Source organism: Mugil cephalus, chromosome 19 (assembly GCF_022458985.1).
Source record: "Mugil cephalus isolate CIBA_MC_2020 chromosome 19, CIBA_Mcephalus_1.1, whole genome shotgun sequence".
In the NCBI taxonomy this organism is placed as follows: Eukaryota; Metazoa; Chordata; class Actinopteri; order Mugiliformes; family Mugilidae; genus Mugil; species Mugil cephalus.
The window spans coordinates 10,203,814-10,218,899 of record NC_061788.1 but is presented as its reverse complement, the minus strand read 5'-3'; the positions used below and the strand labels follow the sequence as shown (position 1 = coordinate 10,218,899).

The 15,086-nt window shown below is 45.3% G+C and overlaps 1 protein-coding gene across 1 annotated transcript; it reads left to right on the top strand.

The window, feature by feature from the left end:
- The first annotated feature begins 2,774 nt into the window (after positions 1-2,774).
- On the top strand, positions 2,775-12,830 carry gdnfa (glial cell derived neurotrophic factor a). Its single transcript, XM_047570128.1, has 3 exons — positions 2,775-5,952; positions 6,841-7,071; positions 9,787-12,830. The coding sequence occupies exons 2-3, from the start codon at positions 6,867-6,869 to the stop codon at positions 10,347-10,349; spliced, it is 768 nt and encodes a 255-aa protein (XP_047426084.1). The 5' UTR covers positions 2,775-5,952; positions 6,841-6,866; the 3' UTR covers positions 10,350-12,830.
- The last annotated feature ends 2,256 nt before the right edge of the window (positions 12,831-15,086 follow it).

Sequence of the window (15,086 nt, the reverse complement as noted above, 5' to 3'; positions counted from 1 at the left end):
GCGTGAAATGGAAAAGAGCAAGAATGTCAAACTGTAACCGAGGAAATGTTTTTACTTTCATTCCACCACTGACGACCTAAACATAATCTAAACTACGTGTGTCTGGATGCATTTTGTTGTAAGTATTCTTTTCCACCACATAGATATACACACATATGTCCCAGTTCAACGCAGCATGTCTGGTTTGCCTTTTGTGCTCCTTTGAACACGATTCAGACATGTTTCAAGTGGCTCAGGGTCTAATTTTACTCAATAGCTACAATAACCACACCGGGTTCCTGCTGTTTTATTTCCAACGGAAACAGCGGAGCGCTTTTATGAAGCCAAGTCACGTTCATAGAACACGTTCCACCCACCTAGACCAGACCAGACCAGGCACCAGACCAGGCACTCCCCCCACCCCCCCACCCCCACCACCGCCCCCCAACCCCAACAGCAACGAAACTCCATGATGGCAGCAGGATGCAGCCTGACACAGGAACGGTTTGGAAACAGCTCAAACATGAAGAACAGAACAAGGTGTTGACCTGACCTCCAAATTCACTACAAACTGATCAATTATCCATGGGATGATTCACAGAGACCCCTCCCCTCAACCCACAGGACACAAAGACATTCTGTTACCAGACACCACAGGACGCCCTCAGAAGAACCATGTCCATTCTCTGATGAGTCACAACTGTTTTGGAGGCACAAGGGAGACCTACACAATATTAGGAAGGTGGTCATAATGTTATGCCTGATTGGTGTAGTAAACAACACTTTTCCTCATTAGGTCTATACTACATGAATCTTAACTTTTATAATGAATAGTATCATTAGGTAATAGCTAAAATTTGAAATGGTTTCATAATGTTACGGCTAATTGGTGTACGCAGTTTTTTTTTTTTTGTTTTTCCACGTCAAATAGTTTTGATTTATCACAGGAAGTAAAGCTCAAGTGTTTTAATGGTTGTCTTGATTTTGTACATCCTCAGTCTGTATCAAGACTTACTGGAACCAAGTAAATATTAACACACCTGTCCTCTTCCTATTGTGACATGTCTACTGTGGAAAAAAAAAAAAAGTCCATTAAAAGTATCCTCACTTGGTAACACTTAGCCCAACATTTGAAAGCAAAATATGTCTTATTATATAGCTGGGATAAAAAAAAAAAGAAAACTTACTCGGATCACACTTGGAGCCACTATAACACTTGAAATTAATTACTGTCAGTCTTCGGTTTATTTTGATTTGTTCATCGAGTTTACTGTGGCGTCTTGACGCATTGTGTGCCGCGATTGTTAACTCATCAAAGAAGACATTAAGTCGTCAGGAACAGACCTACAGATGTGCCACTTATGTCGCACGATAGAAGAAATGACGAATCATTAAAAGAAGAGCGAGAGGCAGAAAACACATTAAAATAATCACGACCAGGTTCCCAGTTGTTTGTCAAGTCATTATCGATGGATGTTATAAACCCAAAGAGACCATATACCTAAATAATTGCAAAGAAAGAACAATGATTATCCAGTGTGGCGTTTGTTTCTGATTAACTTTTTACAATTCAATGTTGAACTGAACCAGATGCTATGATCTGGATTGTTTGTGCGAGTATTGTTATATGTTCTTATAAAGGGAGGTGTTTGCTCCCACAAAAAAATGAAAGAAGCCTTTTTTTTTTATTCCCCCAGTGTGACGAGACTCTTCCTCACACCCCATGTGGTGGTGATGAATCCCTCAGCTTACTCACGTTTCTCCTCCTTGCAAATTAATATTTATTATTGTCACTCAGGCATTCAGCTCAGCTTGCGCATAAAGGCGATCTCTAAGACGGTTCTATTTTCGGTGACCATTATCTCCACAACTCGGCCCGTACGAGACAGAGGGTCACAGAGGACCTCCTTTGGTGACACGGCTGCAGATATCAATAAACAATACGGCCTCTGTGTCGCGTCTGTGAGCAGGCTGTGTCCTATACCAGCCTGAGATGTCAGTGACGTGTAAAAAAGTATGTGAAATCGTCTGCGGGCATTAATCAAACGGGTTTCACGTCGCTGTCGTCATTCACAATTACGAGGCCGCAGGAGTGACGCATCAGTTTATCTGATTATTCACGGATTTTGTCAACACATTTACAGATTTTTCAATCCAGTTATTATTATTATGGTAATATGCAACATAAATCTATTTTCAGATGCAAATACACATTTAGACTAGTCTTTAAAATAATATGTCCCCCTGAGGTGATATCTTCACATTCCTTTTGTTTGACCAACCATGAAAAATTCTACATAACTAGCAAATATTCACATTTTTTAAATACAGTGGATTTTGAAGCAGTATTTTTTTTTTCTTTAAATTAAAACACTGGCACCTTGCTAGCACCAGCCAGGCTGAAGACCATTCGTGACCGCCTTGTGAACTTTACCCATCTCCCTCTTCCTCATTTCCTGTCGTCTGTCTTCCGTCACTCGTCAGACAAAGCCCGTAAATTGTCCAGAAAATAATATTGAAAGCAGACTGACCGCTACCTTTATAAGGTCCAGGTGGATGCGGTGCACGCGGAACGCTGACGTATGTTGCGAGGGTGTGGTAGACCGATACAGATGAATGAATGAATAGAATAGAATCTTTATTGTTATAGAATCAATACAATGAAATTAGAGATGCTGCTCCTCATGGACATTCCACATAAATAATAATAACTTAAAAAAAAAAAACACACTCACTGCACATACATCCACCAACAACATAAAAATGAAGTGCAATTCAGTTCTGCAGCCAGCAGCAGTAAAGTGCAACAAGAGTCATTTTATTCATGTTATTCATCCTTTATTTTACCAGGTTTGTCCCACTGAGATCAATGATCTCATTTTCAAGTGAGACCTGGCCAACATAAAAAGTTACAGACAAGACCAGCAAACAACATTTACATTAAAAGTAACGCTAATCCAGAACAAATTCTAACATTAAAATAGCTACAAACAATGACAAGCACCAACCAATCATAGTATTTATCACTGAGGTGATGAGAACTTTCAAACGAGACAGATTCAGGTCTTCTTAGAGGCTGTTCCGAGGCCTTTTTAATTCAGTCCTTCCACTTGGTGCAGACAACAATATAGCATATCACAATCTCAGGACAATAAAATAATAATATGCATGAATTCAGAAGATTATTGAACGTTTAGTGCAGGTCTGAGGGAAGAAATGTGTGGAAACACATTATCAATCATCAACAACATCAGAACGTCATGTTGTGATGTTTCCGGTTCCTGAGCCGTAGAAGGTCTCCAGCAGCTTCTCCTCCAGCTTGTTCCTCCTCCGCCTGAAGAAATGGAGGCGCTGCCGTGTCTTTGCCGTGACTTTTTCATGATTTCTTTGGTGTTTATGGACCAGGAAATGTTTTCCGATATGTGAAGCCTCAGGCACTTGAATGAGTGAACCTGCTCCACCCGTGCTCCATTAATCCAAAGCGGTGTTGGATCGTTCCTGCGTTTTCTCCCGTTCTTTTGTCTTCGTTGTGTTTAATTCCATTTTATATGCGCAGCACCGGCCCGACAGTCTCCGGATCTCGACTGTACTGTCTGCGAATTATGACATTATTAATAATTGTATTGATAAGTGTAGGTGAACATGATGCACATCCCTCAGAGTTCTCCTGGTGAACTTTAAGTAACCTTGAAGACACCTCTGGCCATTCAGACGACTCATTCTTTTCTTCCAATCTACTCAATGACAGTTCATGTCCATTGGTGCTTGTTTATTTTAGATCCTCCTTCATTCATTCTCTCTTCCTGCTTAATCCTGTTTGGGGGAAGAGAGAACCCGTTGGGCTTCCCAGTCACGCACTGTAAGGAAATTTTTTTTTTTGAACCAATGAACAAAAGTATTTTGATTTCATTTTAAGCGTAGAAGTTATTTGTGATCACAGTGTCCTTTCTGCAGAATGCGACAATGACACCTTAGTGACAAGATGATCTAGTTAAATCATTAAAGGGTGTCACAAAGAAGAATGGCAGCAGGGAATTTGCACTATCTGGTATTGTCACTCGCTTAAAAAAAAAAAAAAAAAAAAAAAAAAAAACAATTAGCCAATGAGGTGGGAGTCTGTGCAGAGTCCCCATAAAGTTACAAACAAAAACAAGTGATTTGGATTCAGAGGGTTGTATGGGGACAAATGAATCATTAGTTTCTGTCAGTTGACACAATGAAGCCATGTGAGAACATGACAGAGAGGAGGAATCCATACAATGAGGACTTGGCTCGGCACCATGCGGATGCTTTAGGAATGGGCAGGGCTCTCAGATATGCTTGAAAGAGAGCGTGTATTGACAAGACGTTTGAGATCATGAGCAAACAAATCTGAGAGTTAATACCACTGAGCAACAGATAAGTCAGAGAGGACTTAACGTGTCACTGCTAGGATCTCCACGCTTTTATTAAAGAGCCATCTCTCGCAGCATTTCACATCTCAAATTAGAACCATGTAGGCTTCTTGGAAAAGCAAGTGTTTTGTTGTAATATGAGCCGCTCTCCTTTTGGCACAGGCACCCAAATTGACTTTAATTCCGAAATGACTGGATATCTTGTGGAATTCGGTGTTGCAGGAGATGAAAGGCGGGCGTAAATCATGAGGGGGGAGATGGACAGGCTTTGTCAGGTGCCACATCATAGCCGGTGCAGAGTCCCTTCTTCTTTTGTGGTCTGCGCGTCGTTGCCCAGGGCTCACCTTGACAGGAATGAATGGCCGGACGCCTCGGGGCGTGAATTCGTTCGGAGCGATATAAAGTGCAAAAGCCTGCGCCGGTCTGACAAATCCCCAGCAAAGCGCCCGCTGCGCTCCCAAAACGCTCGCGTCGCGTATTTACAAACAGTAAACAGCAAGTGAAGCGAGACTCCTGCATTCGAGATGTGTGTAGCCATGAGACGGAACTTGACACGGCGGCGCACAGAGCGCGGAGATCAGGTTTGAAACATGCATCGCAACAGATCATCCCCAAATCGCATTCCGCATACTGAAATCTAATCCGAGGACATCAGGATGTGTGACATAATCCCCAAGACATCTGAAAACTTCGCTCGTCCATACAGGGCTCCAGGGGTGGTTTGGACAGACACGCGGACCTCTGTTACACACGGTTTGCTCTCGCGGGGATCTATAAAAGAGGGGCGGACACCAACTGCCCCCAAACGTCAGAGCGCACTTAACTATAAATCTCTCCAAACTGCCCTCTGCGCCCGGTGCGGTGTTATGCGCAGACATCTGTCCTGCTTCAGTCCAATATGAGGACAGCGCGCGTGGAATCCCGTCGACTTTCTATGCGAGCAGGAGGAAATGGAGAATAAACACCCACATCTGTGCCGTTTACTACGAGATCAGTGCAAACTGTCGGCGATTACGATTTTTTAACGCATTTCTGGATATAAGGGCGTTTTGACCGTTTTGTCTGGAGGCAAACTAGACGCTCTGGCGCTCTGGAAAACAACTATCGTGCACCTTTTTTTTGCGCCTCGCTTATGCGCCGGAGACGCTGATGTCTTCATTGGACTCCTTTCAGTGGGAGATGGTGGATCTCTCTCGGATTTCCAACGTGGAAACGTAGCATCCAATTAATCAGCGACTGCAACTGTACCCCCGTGAGGCGCAGTGGCACTTGGTCCGCTTTCCTCAACGCCTACCTTTGGACTCCAAAGTGTGGAGAGGCGCATAGTTCGGTCGGTTGGTGTGCTGGGTCGGAATATGAAAAACACACACCGTGCAGTGTCTGAGCTGTTATTTTTTTCCTCCTCTTTTTGGACTTAAATTGAATTTGAACTCGCTTTGAGGGAATTTTCGCGTCGGGGCTGTTTTAAGTGGTTTCGTGCAGCTGAATCAGCTGGGGACAATAAATGAGCGGCGTTTTCGGTCTGGATTTTAACACCAACAGTCAAGGGAATTTCAGGTCTGCATGGGCCATATTTAAGGTGAGTGAATCTTGATATTATTATTATTTTTTTAATGATCTGATAATACTGCCATAGCCCTCGACTATGCCCGGTCATCGAATATACCAGCTCATACAAGCTCGAGTATTTTGTTTAAAAACAATAATAATACAAAAATGAAGAAGAGGAACGCATATATACGGAGAGTTGTTGGGACTTTTGCGTAGCATATCTAAGGCCAGTATTTATCCGTGTATAGCTGTTTAGGTTTACTGCAGACTCAACATGCCATTAGACAGAGTCACGTAAGCTTTGAGGGATCGCCATCTGGCCAACTCACACCATTATTTAGGCTACCGTTGCCAAAAACGCTTTGGTGCGTGCTCGAACCAACGCATACTTGTGTGAGGCGCACCCTCCCCGGCTCATTACAAGTAGCAAAAGCTCGCCTGATGTCACAGCAACGTGAATATATCCTCCCCGAAACCTTATAGATTTTAAGCGTCAGCGGTGAATGAGTGGCTTCTGGTTAAAAGCGCCGAAAATTACGTTTTTACGCACAAATTTACGCATTATTCCGCTGTCCTTTCCTTCTCGTTCCCTGCATTGTGCGGATACACTGGCAACAGGATGCAAAAAATACGAACTGATATTTATTGTTACTGTATCTGCAGAATTGTCCGGCGGCTTTACTACTACTGTAAATTCATGTTTACAGCACACGCAGACAAAGCGTGGATGAGCGGCCCCTGTCATGATGACACAGTTATTAATACAGACTGAGTCAGGATCTGGCTGCTACACTTTCACACACTTTGCTGACTTAATGATAAACCAGAGTTGACCGACATCCCAGGCTGCGTGTGTGCGCGCACACTCACTTTTGCAAATAATATCCCCCCCCTTTTTTTTTTTTTTTGCCCACAGCCTTCTTCATAGGAACTGAGTCTAAGATGAAGTTATGGGATGCTTTGGCCATGTGTTTGTTGCTCCTGAGCTCCGTTGCTACTCGGCCTCTCTACCAAAACACTCAGCCAGCCAAGAGGACTTACTTCCCCAGCAGCTACAGTGATTCCGCGTCCCTGTCTGTGGAGGACGAAGAGCCAGCGTTCCAGCGCCAAGACCACAACCTGCAGCAGATCCCCATGGAGGATCAGTGTGAGTAACGTATTTACAAGGTCGTATAAGCGTCTCGAACGGCTGATAATGGGGCCACATTATTGACATGTGCTGTTTGTGCAAAGCTCAATTTAATAAAATCCAACTAACGATTATATAATACAGATAAAACCGACTTAATGGCCTGTTTAGGTCTTTCTTGACAAATTGAAGTTGGGAAACAGCACGTAAAGTGATAGCCAGCGGGATTGATAAGGCCTTCAGATAGGCCGGTTATCAGATGTGTGGTTTATTGCCGCCGTGTGTTGCATCACACTGATGTCAAAACAAAGCAAGCAGCACGAGCAGGAGCATGAACAGCTCCAGCCCCAAACAGGGGTCACTCTCCGCATTTCCCCCCTTCTCCCTTTGTTTATATTCACCTCGGCGACTCGGAGACCCGTGACCTTTTACTACCCGTCTGCCAAAACTCAGGATTCGGAGCATGTTTCAGAGAAGGCCCTGCTAAACCAGGTCACAGGAGTTTTTTTTTTCTCTTTTTTTCAAGGCAGAGCTCGGGCGACAAAGGAAAGTTTCAAGCACCGAGCGAGAGTTCTGTGTTTATGTTCATTTTAACAGCGACGGTGGGCAGGAATTTATTTTGTTTGGATCCATGTGACACTGTATCATCTTCACACAGACATAAACGCAGCCAAGAACTCGATAAGGAATGGAACATTTGGACGAGTGTTCGTCCCGCCACCTCGTTTTCTGTTTGGGCCGCGGTGACATCACTGATCTGCCGCGTAACCCTAGACCATTAACTATGCACTAATAGTGTAAACAACGTTAGTTCGAGGGGGTGAGGGGAGGGGACTTTTTTAAAAATTTTTTTTTTTGGTTTGTGCGTAAATGTCAAAGAAAAGGTTGTATTCATGCATGACAAGATTAGATTTGTTCTAAAATGAAAATGTGTCTTACAGAGAGTTCGGGTGCAAATACATTGAGAGGAATCAACGGTGAGTGAAAGTTTTTAGGGATTTTTCTTTCTCAGATCCCACTAGTTTTTGTCTGGTGCCAAAAAATTTGCTCCATGAATCACTCCCTTCGCTGGAGCCTGCCGGCAGGTGCGCGGCGCAGCCACCTCGCCCGTCAGCTGACACGCATGATGCGTGCCGTCCAAATCAAAGGATAGGTGTGTCTTAAACAGATTGGCTCTAGTTCACCTGATACGCGAGAGGCGGCGCAATCAGCTGTGGAGCGCGGGCGGGTCAGGTGGCCTGCGCTCTGCCAGGGGGACAGGTAAGAGGACGGAGGGATAGGTGACACTTGGGCGCGGAGGGCGCGTTAACCGCGACGGCACCTGCCAGACGTTGCGCGCCGCCACCGCACGCGGAACTGTTGCTGCTGCTGCTGCTGCTGCTGCTACACACACGTAGCGTGAGCACACACGTCCACGCAGGCGATTAGGAATTCGACCGGCCGACTCACTTCAGAAAGAGAGGCATTTATCGTCCATTCTCGCCGGACCTGCAGGCTTTCAAGTAGAGGAGACGTTACGACTTCGTAATAGAAACAGCATGTAACAGATGAGGGTCCAAGGCTTTCAGTGACTCCTCGTGACTCCCCGCAGCAGATGGCGGAGAGCTGTGGTGGTGCATGTTTCGAGTTTTTAACAGGCTACAATCTGCTTCATCTAAATGACTCAAAACATACGACTTCCTTTTATTTGGCCTTTGAAGTCCGAGCATTCTAAAATTACATCCATCAGGGGCTTAACTACATCTCCGTAGGTGACGTAGCGGGCCCGCGCCTACTGTGTATCGGTTTCGTTGTGTAAACTTGCTGCGTTGGCTTAAGCTGGGTCGTTAACCTTTAATGGCTTTTATGCGATAGTAGTCACAATGTTTATCCAAGATCACGCCCGGCCCTTACACCTTCTTCTTCTTCTCTGAAAATGTAATTGCCAACGCCCTCTGACCTTCAGCCTCCAACTCATCCCCCAGCAGCCATGTTGGACTGTGTTGAAGCAGGGCACCTGCACATCCACATGAACCACTCTGCTTTCTGTGGTCCTTCACCTGAGTGCAGCTCTGCTGCTCCTGATCTGCACAGTTTTCTGCATTGTCTGTCAGCAGGTTTTGGACATTTAATCATGTACCAGATACTAAAATATACTAACTGTCTAACTATCACTCTTCTCTGTGTAAATGACATTTAAGTCCACGCTCAGATGGTTTGTCAAACTCAGCTGTCAGCGGTGCATCTGTTAACTCAAAAAACATGTACAAAGCACTTGAGTATTTATGGGAATATTCTTTTTTTTTTTTTTTTGAAAATATGTTAACATTCTTTGCTGGTGAAAATAAAACAAAATAAAAAAATGACTGAAGGAGCAACAGAGTTCACTTAGCTTAGCCTAGCATAAAAACTAAAGGCAGATCAGGAAATACTGTCTGGCCAAATTTTCTGGCACATAAGCCGTTTAAAAAGGGAAATTTTCACTTCTTTACACAAACAGGATCTCTGGAAGTGCACAAAGGCAAATTAAACAATGCAACTTCTTCTAAAATCAATTAAATACGTAACGTACCACTATGCTTGATTTGTTTTCCACCACATAAAGGTTTTATCCATTCTGCTAAAAAATCTGTGAAGAGATTGTTGCTGACTGTAGAGTTAATATTTCATTATTTATAGTGTACATGTTAGAGTGGAAAAGACTCTTATAAATGACCCGTTTATAAGTGAATCTGTCCCATTTGTGTCTTCCAGATGACATTTCAGGTCCCTACCCGGAGCAGTTCGACGACGTGATGGATTTTATCGAGGCCACAATCGGCAGACTCCGGAGGTCGTCAGAAGCCAACGGGGGCACCAGGGGACGGAGGGAGTCGCGACAGAAAGGAGCAGCAAACACGGGAGGGGGCGCGAGGGGCGAGGCGAGGGCGCACGCGGACAGGAGGCGGGCGCGAGGCCGAGGGGGGAGCCGAGGCGGCAAAGGCGGCCGGGGCGAGAAGGCGAGGGAGAGGATACCGGTGCAGAGCAGAGGCTGCCTGCTGAAGGAGGTCCACCTCAATGTGACGGACTTGGGGCTGGGGTACCAGACGAAGGAGGAGCTGATCTTCCGGTACTGCAGCGGCCCCTGCATCGAGGCGGAGACCAACTACGACAAGATCCTGAACAACCTCACGCACAACAAAAAGCTGGACAAGGACACCCCCTCTCGCACCTGCTGTCGACCCATCGCGTTTGACGACGACTTGTCTTTTTTGGACGACAATGTCGTGTATCACACGCTAAAGAAACACTCTGCTAGGAAGTGTGCCTGCGTCTGAGGAGGCCTCTCTAACGTGACGAAATGACTCGCGCGACCGGCATCAGCGGACTAAGGACCGCCGTTACAAGCCGGCGCCGCGAGGAGAGGGATTACTGTTGGACATGTGCGTACGAGGTCAAACGGGGGGAGCGTATTATTCTTGTCAGTAGCCATCGAAGGAGAGACAGGTGAGTATGCACCTGAAAGACACTGGAACAGCCATCGGAAAGCAAAACTGTACATCTACCTTTGACGGTCCAGTCCTCAGGTCCCGCGGCCGGCACGCACGCATCAGGTGCGCGCCAATTTACAGACGATTAAATACTGTTACACTTCTAGATTCGCTAACTGCGCTGTCTAAACACGCGAAGAAAAAAAAAGTTGGCTCTAGAGGAATTCACTTCCCAGGAACATCAGTTTTTCCATAGCTGAATCCAGAGATCTGAAGAGCTTATTCAGTCGCAGTCTAAATCACTGCATAGTCTGGATGTTGACGTTTACGTTCAGAGCCAAGGAACCGCACCGGAGTTCAGCAGAGACTTTTGGGTGCAAGGCATCTTCATAAAATCCAATCATTTATATATATATATATACACATAAATATAAATATATATATAAATATATATATGAATATACATACATATATACGTGTGTGTGTAAGAGGTATATTTATTAAGATGGAATTAACTTATTGTTATTTATTTCAATCCAGTTTATGAAAGAAATTGTCTTTTTTTTTTTTCTTATTTATTTAAAAGCTTTGTTTGTCCTGGATGGTGCCAAAAGTGGAGAATTTTGTCGACGCGAAATCTTACAAGGTGACCCAGAACTGCTCAGACACTCCCACACATCCTAGTAATGCTTACTCGTGTCACTTAGATTCCAGGGGTTCTCATTTCACGCATTCTGACGATTAGCTGTCGGGCTGAGGAAAGGTAGCTAGAGAAGCAGAGGAGGGGACCAATAGGAGACTTTTGATAGAAATGACGTGTCGTTTTGAAGCATTTTCGAGGGCAGTACTTTGTTTTTTCACTAATGTGACCAGTGCTAAGACAGCTCTCTCCTCAGGCACCAGGCTATAGACAATATTCAAACCATCCATCCATTCATTACTCTCTATGTTTACAAGGATTATTTGCTGCTGTTTTATCTTTTTAAGGTAGTTTTTAAATGATTAACCTAAGGTCACTTCAACCGGAGGCCCGTGACACTTTTTAATTTAGCACGAGAGCGGTGGTCTCACGAGGACCTTGTAGGTGCCTTTGAGGGTGCATCCTTATAGCCGCGCTACAGAAGCTGCTGGAATACCTGTCTAACAGCGTTCGTTATCTGAAACCTCACACCAAGTCTGAGCAAAGGCTTTTGCAGCGGTTTCCCGTCCCAGAAGGCTTAAAAAATCCGCGGGACTGCCCGGGTTTTTCGCCCGAGCTTTGACAGACAGCCCTCATTCCCTCAAAGGGGATTTGAAAGTGATCCTCTAACACGAGTCTTAACCAAATACCCCCGCTGGCAAAGGCAGCTTGAGGAAGATCTAGCTACTGTAGCGGCTGTCAGCGCGCAAAACCGACGTAAATATCTCAAGAGCGGACGTTTCGACAAAAGAGCGCGCGAGTGAAGGCGGCGGGGTTGGCTCCCCCGCGCGCTTTTCACATGCGGCGACTTGTTCGGCTAAGTTTTTTTTTTTATTCCAAAACCCAGAGCAGCAGCGCGCATCCAGGCGAGTGTCTTTAAAGAGGAGGCGCTGCTGCTGCTGCGCCCTTTGAGGGAGGGGGGGAGGTCGTCGCTTTACGTGGAACAAAGAGAGAGCCCCCCGTGTAGGTCTTGATGTTAGCACGGATTAGGGACCAAGGTATCTGTGCCCACCCAGCAGCAAGCAAGCCAGCTTTACTGTGTAATCCCCCCCACCACTCCCCCTGCCCCGCCCAACCCCGCACAGAACAAATCCACCGCATCAAGCTGAATTTAGGCCAAACACTACACGTAGAAGGAAAAAAAAAAAAAAAAAAAAAAAAAAAAAAAAAAAAAAACACAACAAAAAAAAACCTGCCGTTATCACAGCATACCTCATCAATGGGATCATCTTCCCCTTCAAACAACCGATTCGTGCGTAAGCCTTTCCAGATGAGAATGTGCAGTTAGCAGACTTCCCAGAAGCCTCCGAGCGCCTCGCTACCCGTCAGTACCGTGCATTTAAAAGGGCACGAACTGTGACCACTCGCCCCTCTCTCATCCTCACGACTGTTTGCTCGACTGATCACTGCCGGTCGCTTCCTCTGGATCGGATGCAAAAGGTAAACAAGGTTGTTTGAGATGCGAATTGAATCCTCAGTGTTAAAATATTGGATGAAAAAGGACTGCATTTGTTGTCACTCGGTCAACGCCTCTTGTCATGTCCGTCTCACTTGTTTTGTGTTACAGAACCAAAGCTCTCGGCAAACTTTATTTTTGTACAATATTCATTTTATAACTTTTTACAGAATTAAACTTGTTTCTATTAAAACCTGGTCTCCTGGTGTCGTGCCGTGCATGCATGCAGCGATCCGCCCGGTGCCAGATGGCGCCAATTTCGCCGTGGGGCCCGTTTACACGAGCGCGGTGTAAAAATTGGGGCCGAAAAACCCGGGTTAAATGGAAGATTGCGAGGCGGCCTCCACGTCCGCAGTTGCGCCGTCGCCGACTCCTGTTCTGCATTCCTTGAACAAGAGCCCAGGGTCGTACAGTAAACAAAGGCGAAGCCGTAAAGCGCCACCGACGAGTAAATCAGAAGCCGGAGAAGTGAAGAATGTTTCCACTGTGCAAAAAAAGTAGATATGTAAATGCTCACGAGGAAGTGGCAGAGGTGGAGACGGTGGATCTTGAAACGGATTAAAGGTGTGCAGGCAAGAAGAGTCTCAGCTCCTCCTTCAAAGCTCTTCAAATGCACAAAATACTAAAACATTATTATTATTTTTTTTAATAATGAAGTCATGTAAGACCTCGGCTCTTCACCGCTAATGCTTTATAAGTAAACATGTGAGCTTTCAGAGTCTGTTTTAAATCAAACGTGTCCGGTAATATTGTGTGTTTGTTTTTGTGCTGTCAACAAGCGCCATGAGAAGTCCAGTGATCTATCTATCCACCTCACCCGTAATGACAAAATCCCGACGCGCATTATATAGTAGCGGGGTTTTGTTTGTGCCATAGACCACCATCGCAGTCCAAAAACACATTAGCCGACCGCATTGTCTCATCGGGTAACATGTTCTTTCATTATGGTGAGTATAATTTATTCAGCGGAATTCCCACTCCCGTTGTAAATACTAACAAGAGCATCAGATCCACAGCTGCAAGTTGTCTTCCTAAAATTTCGCTGCAGAACAACACTGGAAAATAAATACGATGTCCAGCTGTCAGGGAATTATTCAGGCTTTATGTTATGTTATATTGCGCTTCGGGGACGACTTCGGGCCCATGACGTAAAACCAACACAGAGTGTAAGAAAATCTTCTAATATGGTTTATTCTTGGCTTGTTGGTTGCATTACAAAACCTTTTGTTTGGAAAGAGGAGCTGGGGTTTGCTGCAGCGCTATCGGATGGAACTTTTAAACGCTTTGATCAGCACAAAACCAGCGTTGACCTCCTTCACACCGCAGATATAAATAGATTTCACTCGAGGTGCCGCGAGTGAGAAAATATTTCTTTGTAACTCGAGCGAACCGAGCTTTTAATAGGTCCGCTTTTAAATGCCTCTACCTGCAGGCCCGTGGTTTGGCCTCCGCGCAGCGCTCCATCACACGGCGGCAGAGCGTCCCGAACGTCCCCGCGTGAATCAAGCTTCGCAGTCGCTTCCCTAACATGAGAACTCCTCTCTCAAAGAGCTTGACGTAAGCCTCTCCCCGTGAAGCCCATCCATCTCCCCGCGATTCAGCCGCTCTTAAACGCATCGCTCTTTTTTTAAAGCCCTCCGTATTTCTTCCCCTGGTATGTCTTTGTCTTTGGCTTCGGACTTTACGGCCGCAGGACGCTCGCCAAGACACTGAGACATTTAACTGTCTTCTTGTAAGTTTAGTTGGACAGGACAGATTGCTCTAGAGTTTCATTGCTTGTAAGTCACAGGGTAGAAAGTCAATTTAGATGACAGGTTTGGCGCGGAACGCCGACACTTTTCATGGCTTTACAATAGAAGCTAACACATCACCGAGCAACCGCGGGGGGAAAAGTTATTGTGGAGGCCGGCTCATGAGCATGCTGGTAAAATTCTACGTTTCTGCAAAAGGAGCGAGGCACAAGATTGAATTTCTTGCTACAAACCGGCCGCACGTGAAAAACAAAGGGCGCTAACAATAGCGCAGAATACGGAGAGCTGGCTTTCATTACGCAGTACCTGCACAGAGTGAACGGCCGGTGCGTGGATTCAATTTAATGGGTTCGATAGAAGAAAAAGGAGAAACGGGATGAAGCTTTTTGCTACACGCAACCCTGAAGTTTCACTTCACAGCTGGGAATAGTCTGAGACTTGAATATAGACCCGTGCTGAACCTGGTATAATTAAGATTGTGTCGAATTACATATTTTGATTCACCAAGATTAGAAACTGCTGCATGTGCAAGATGTTTAAGTTGATATGACTTGATGTGTTTCCTACAAAAACACGCTTTTAGAACTTTCTCAAAGCAGCGGGTTTGAAAGTGACGCGGGATGCACAGAACACCTCAAAGAAGAGGCTGGTAAAAAGGGTCGGACACTGCTTCACTTTTAGATAAACCATATAAGCTG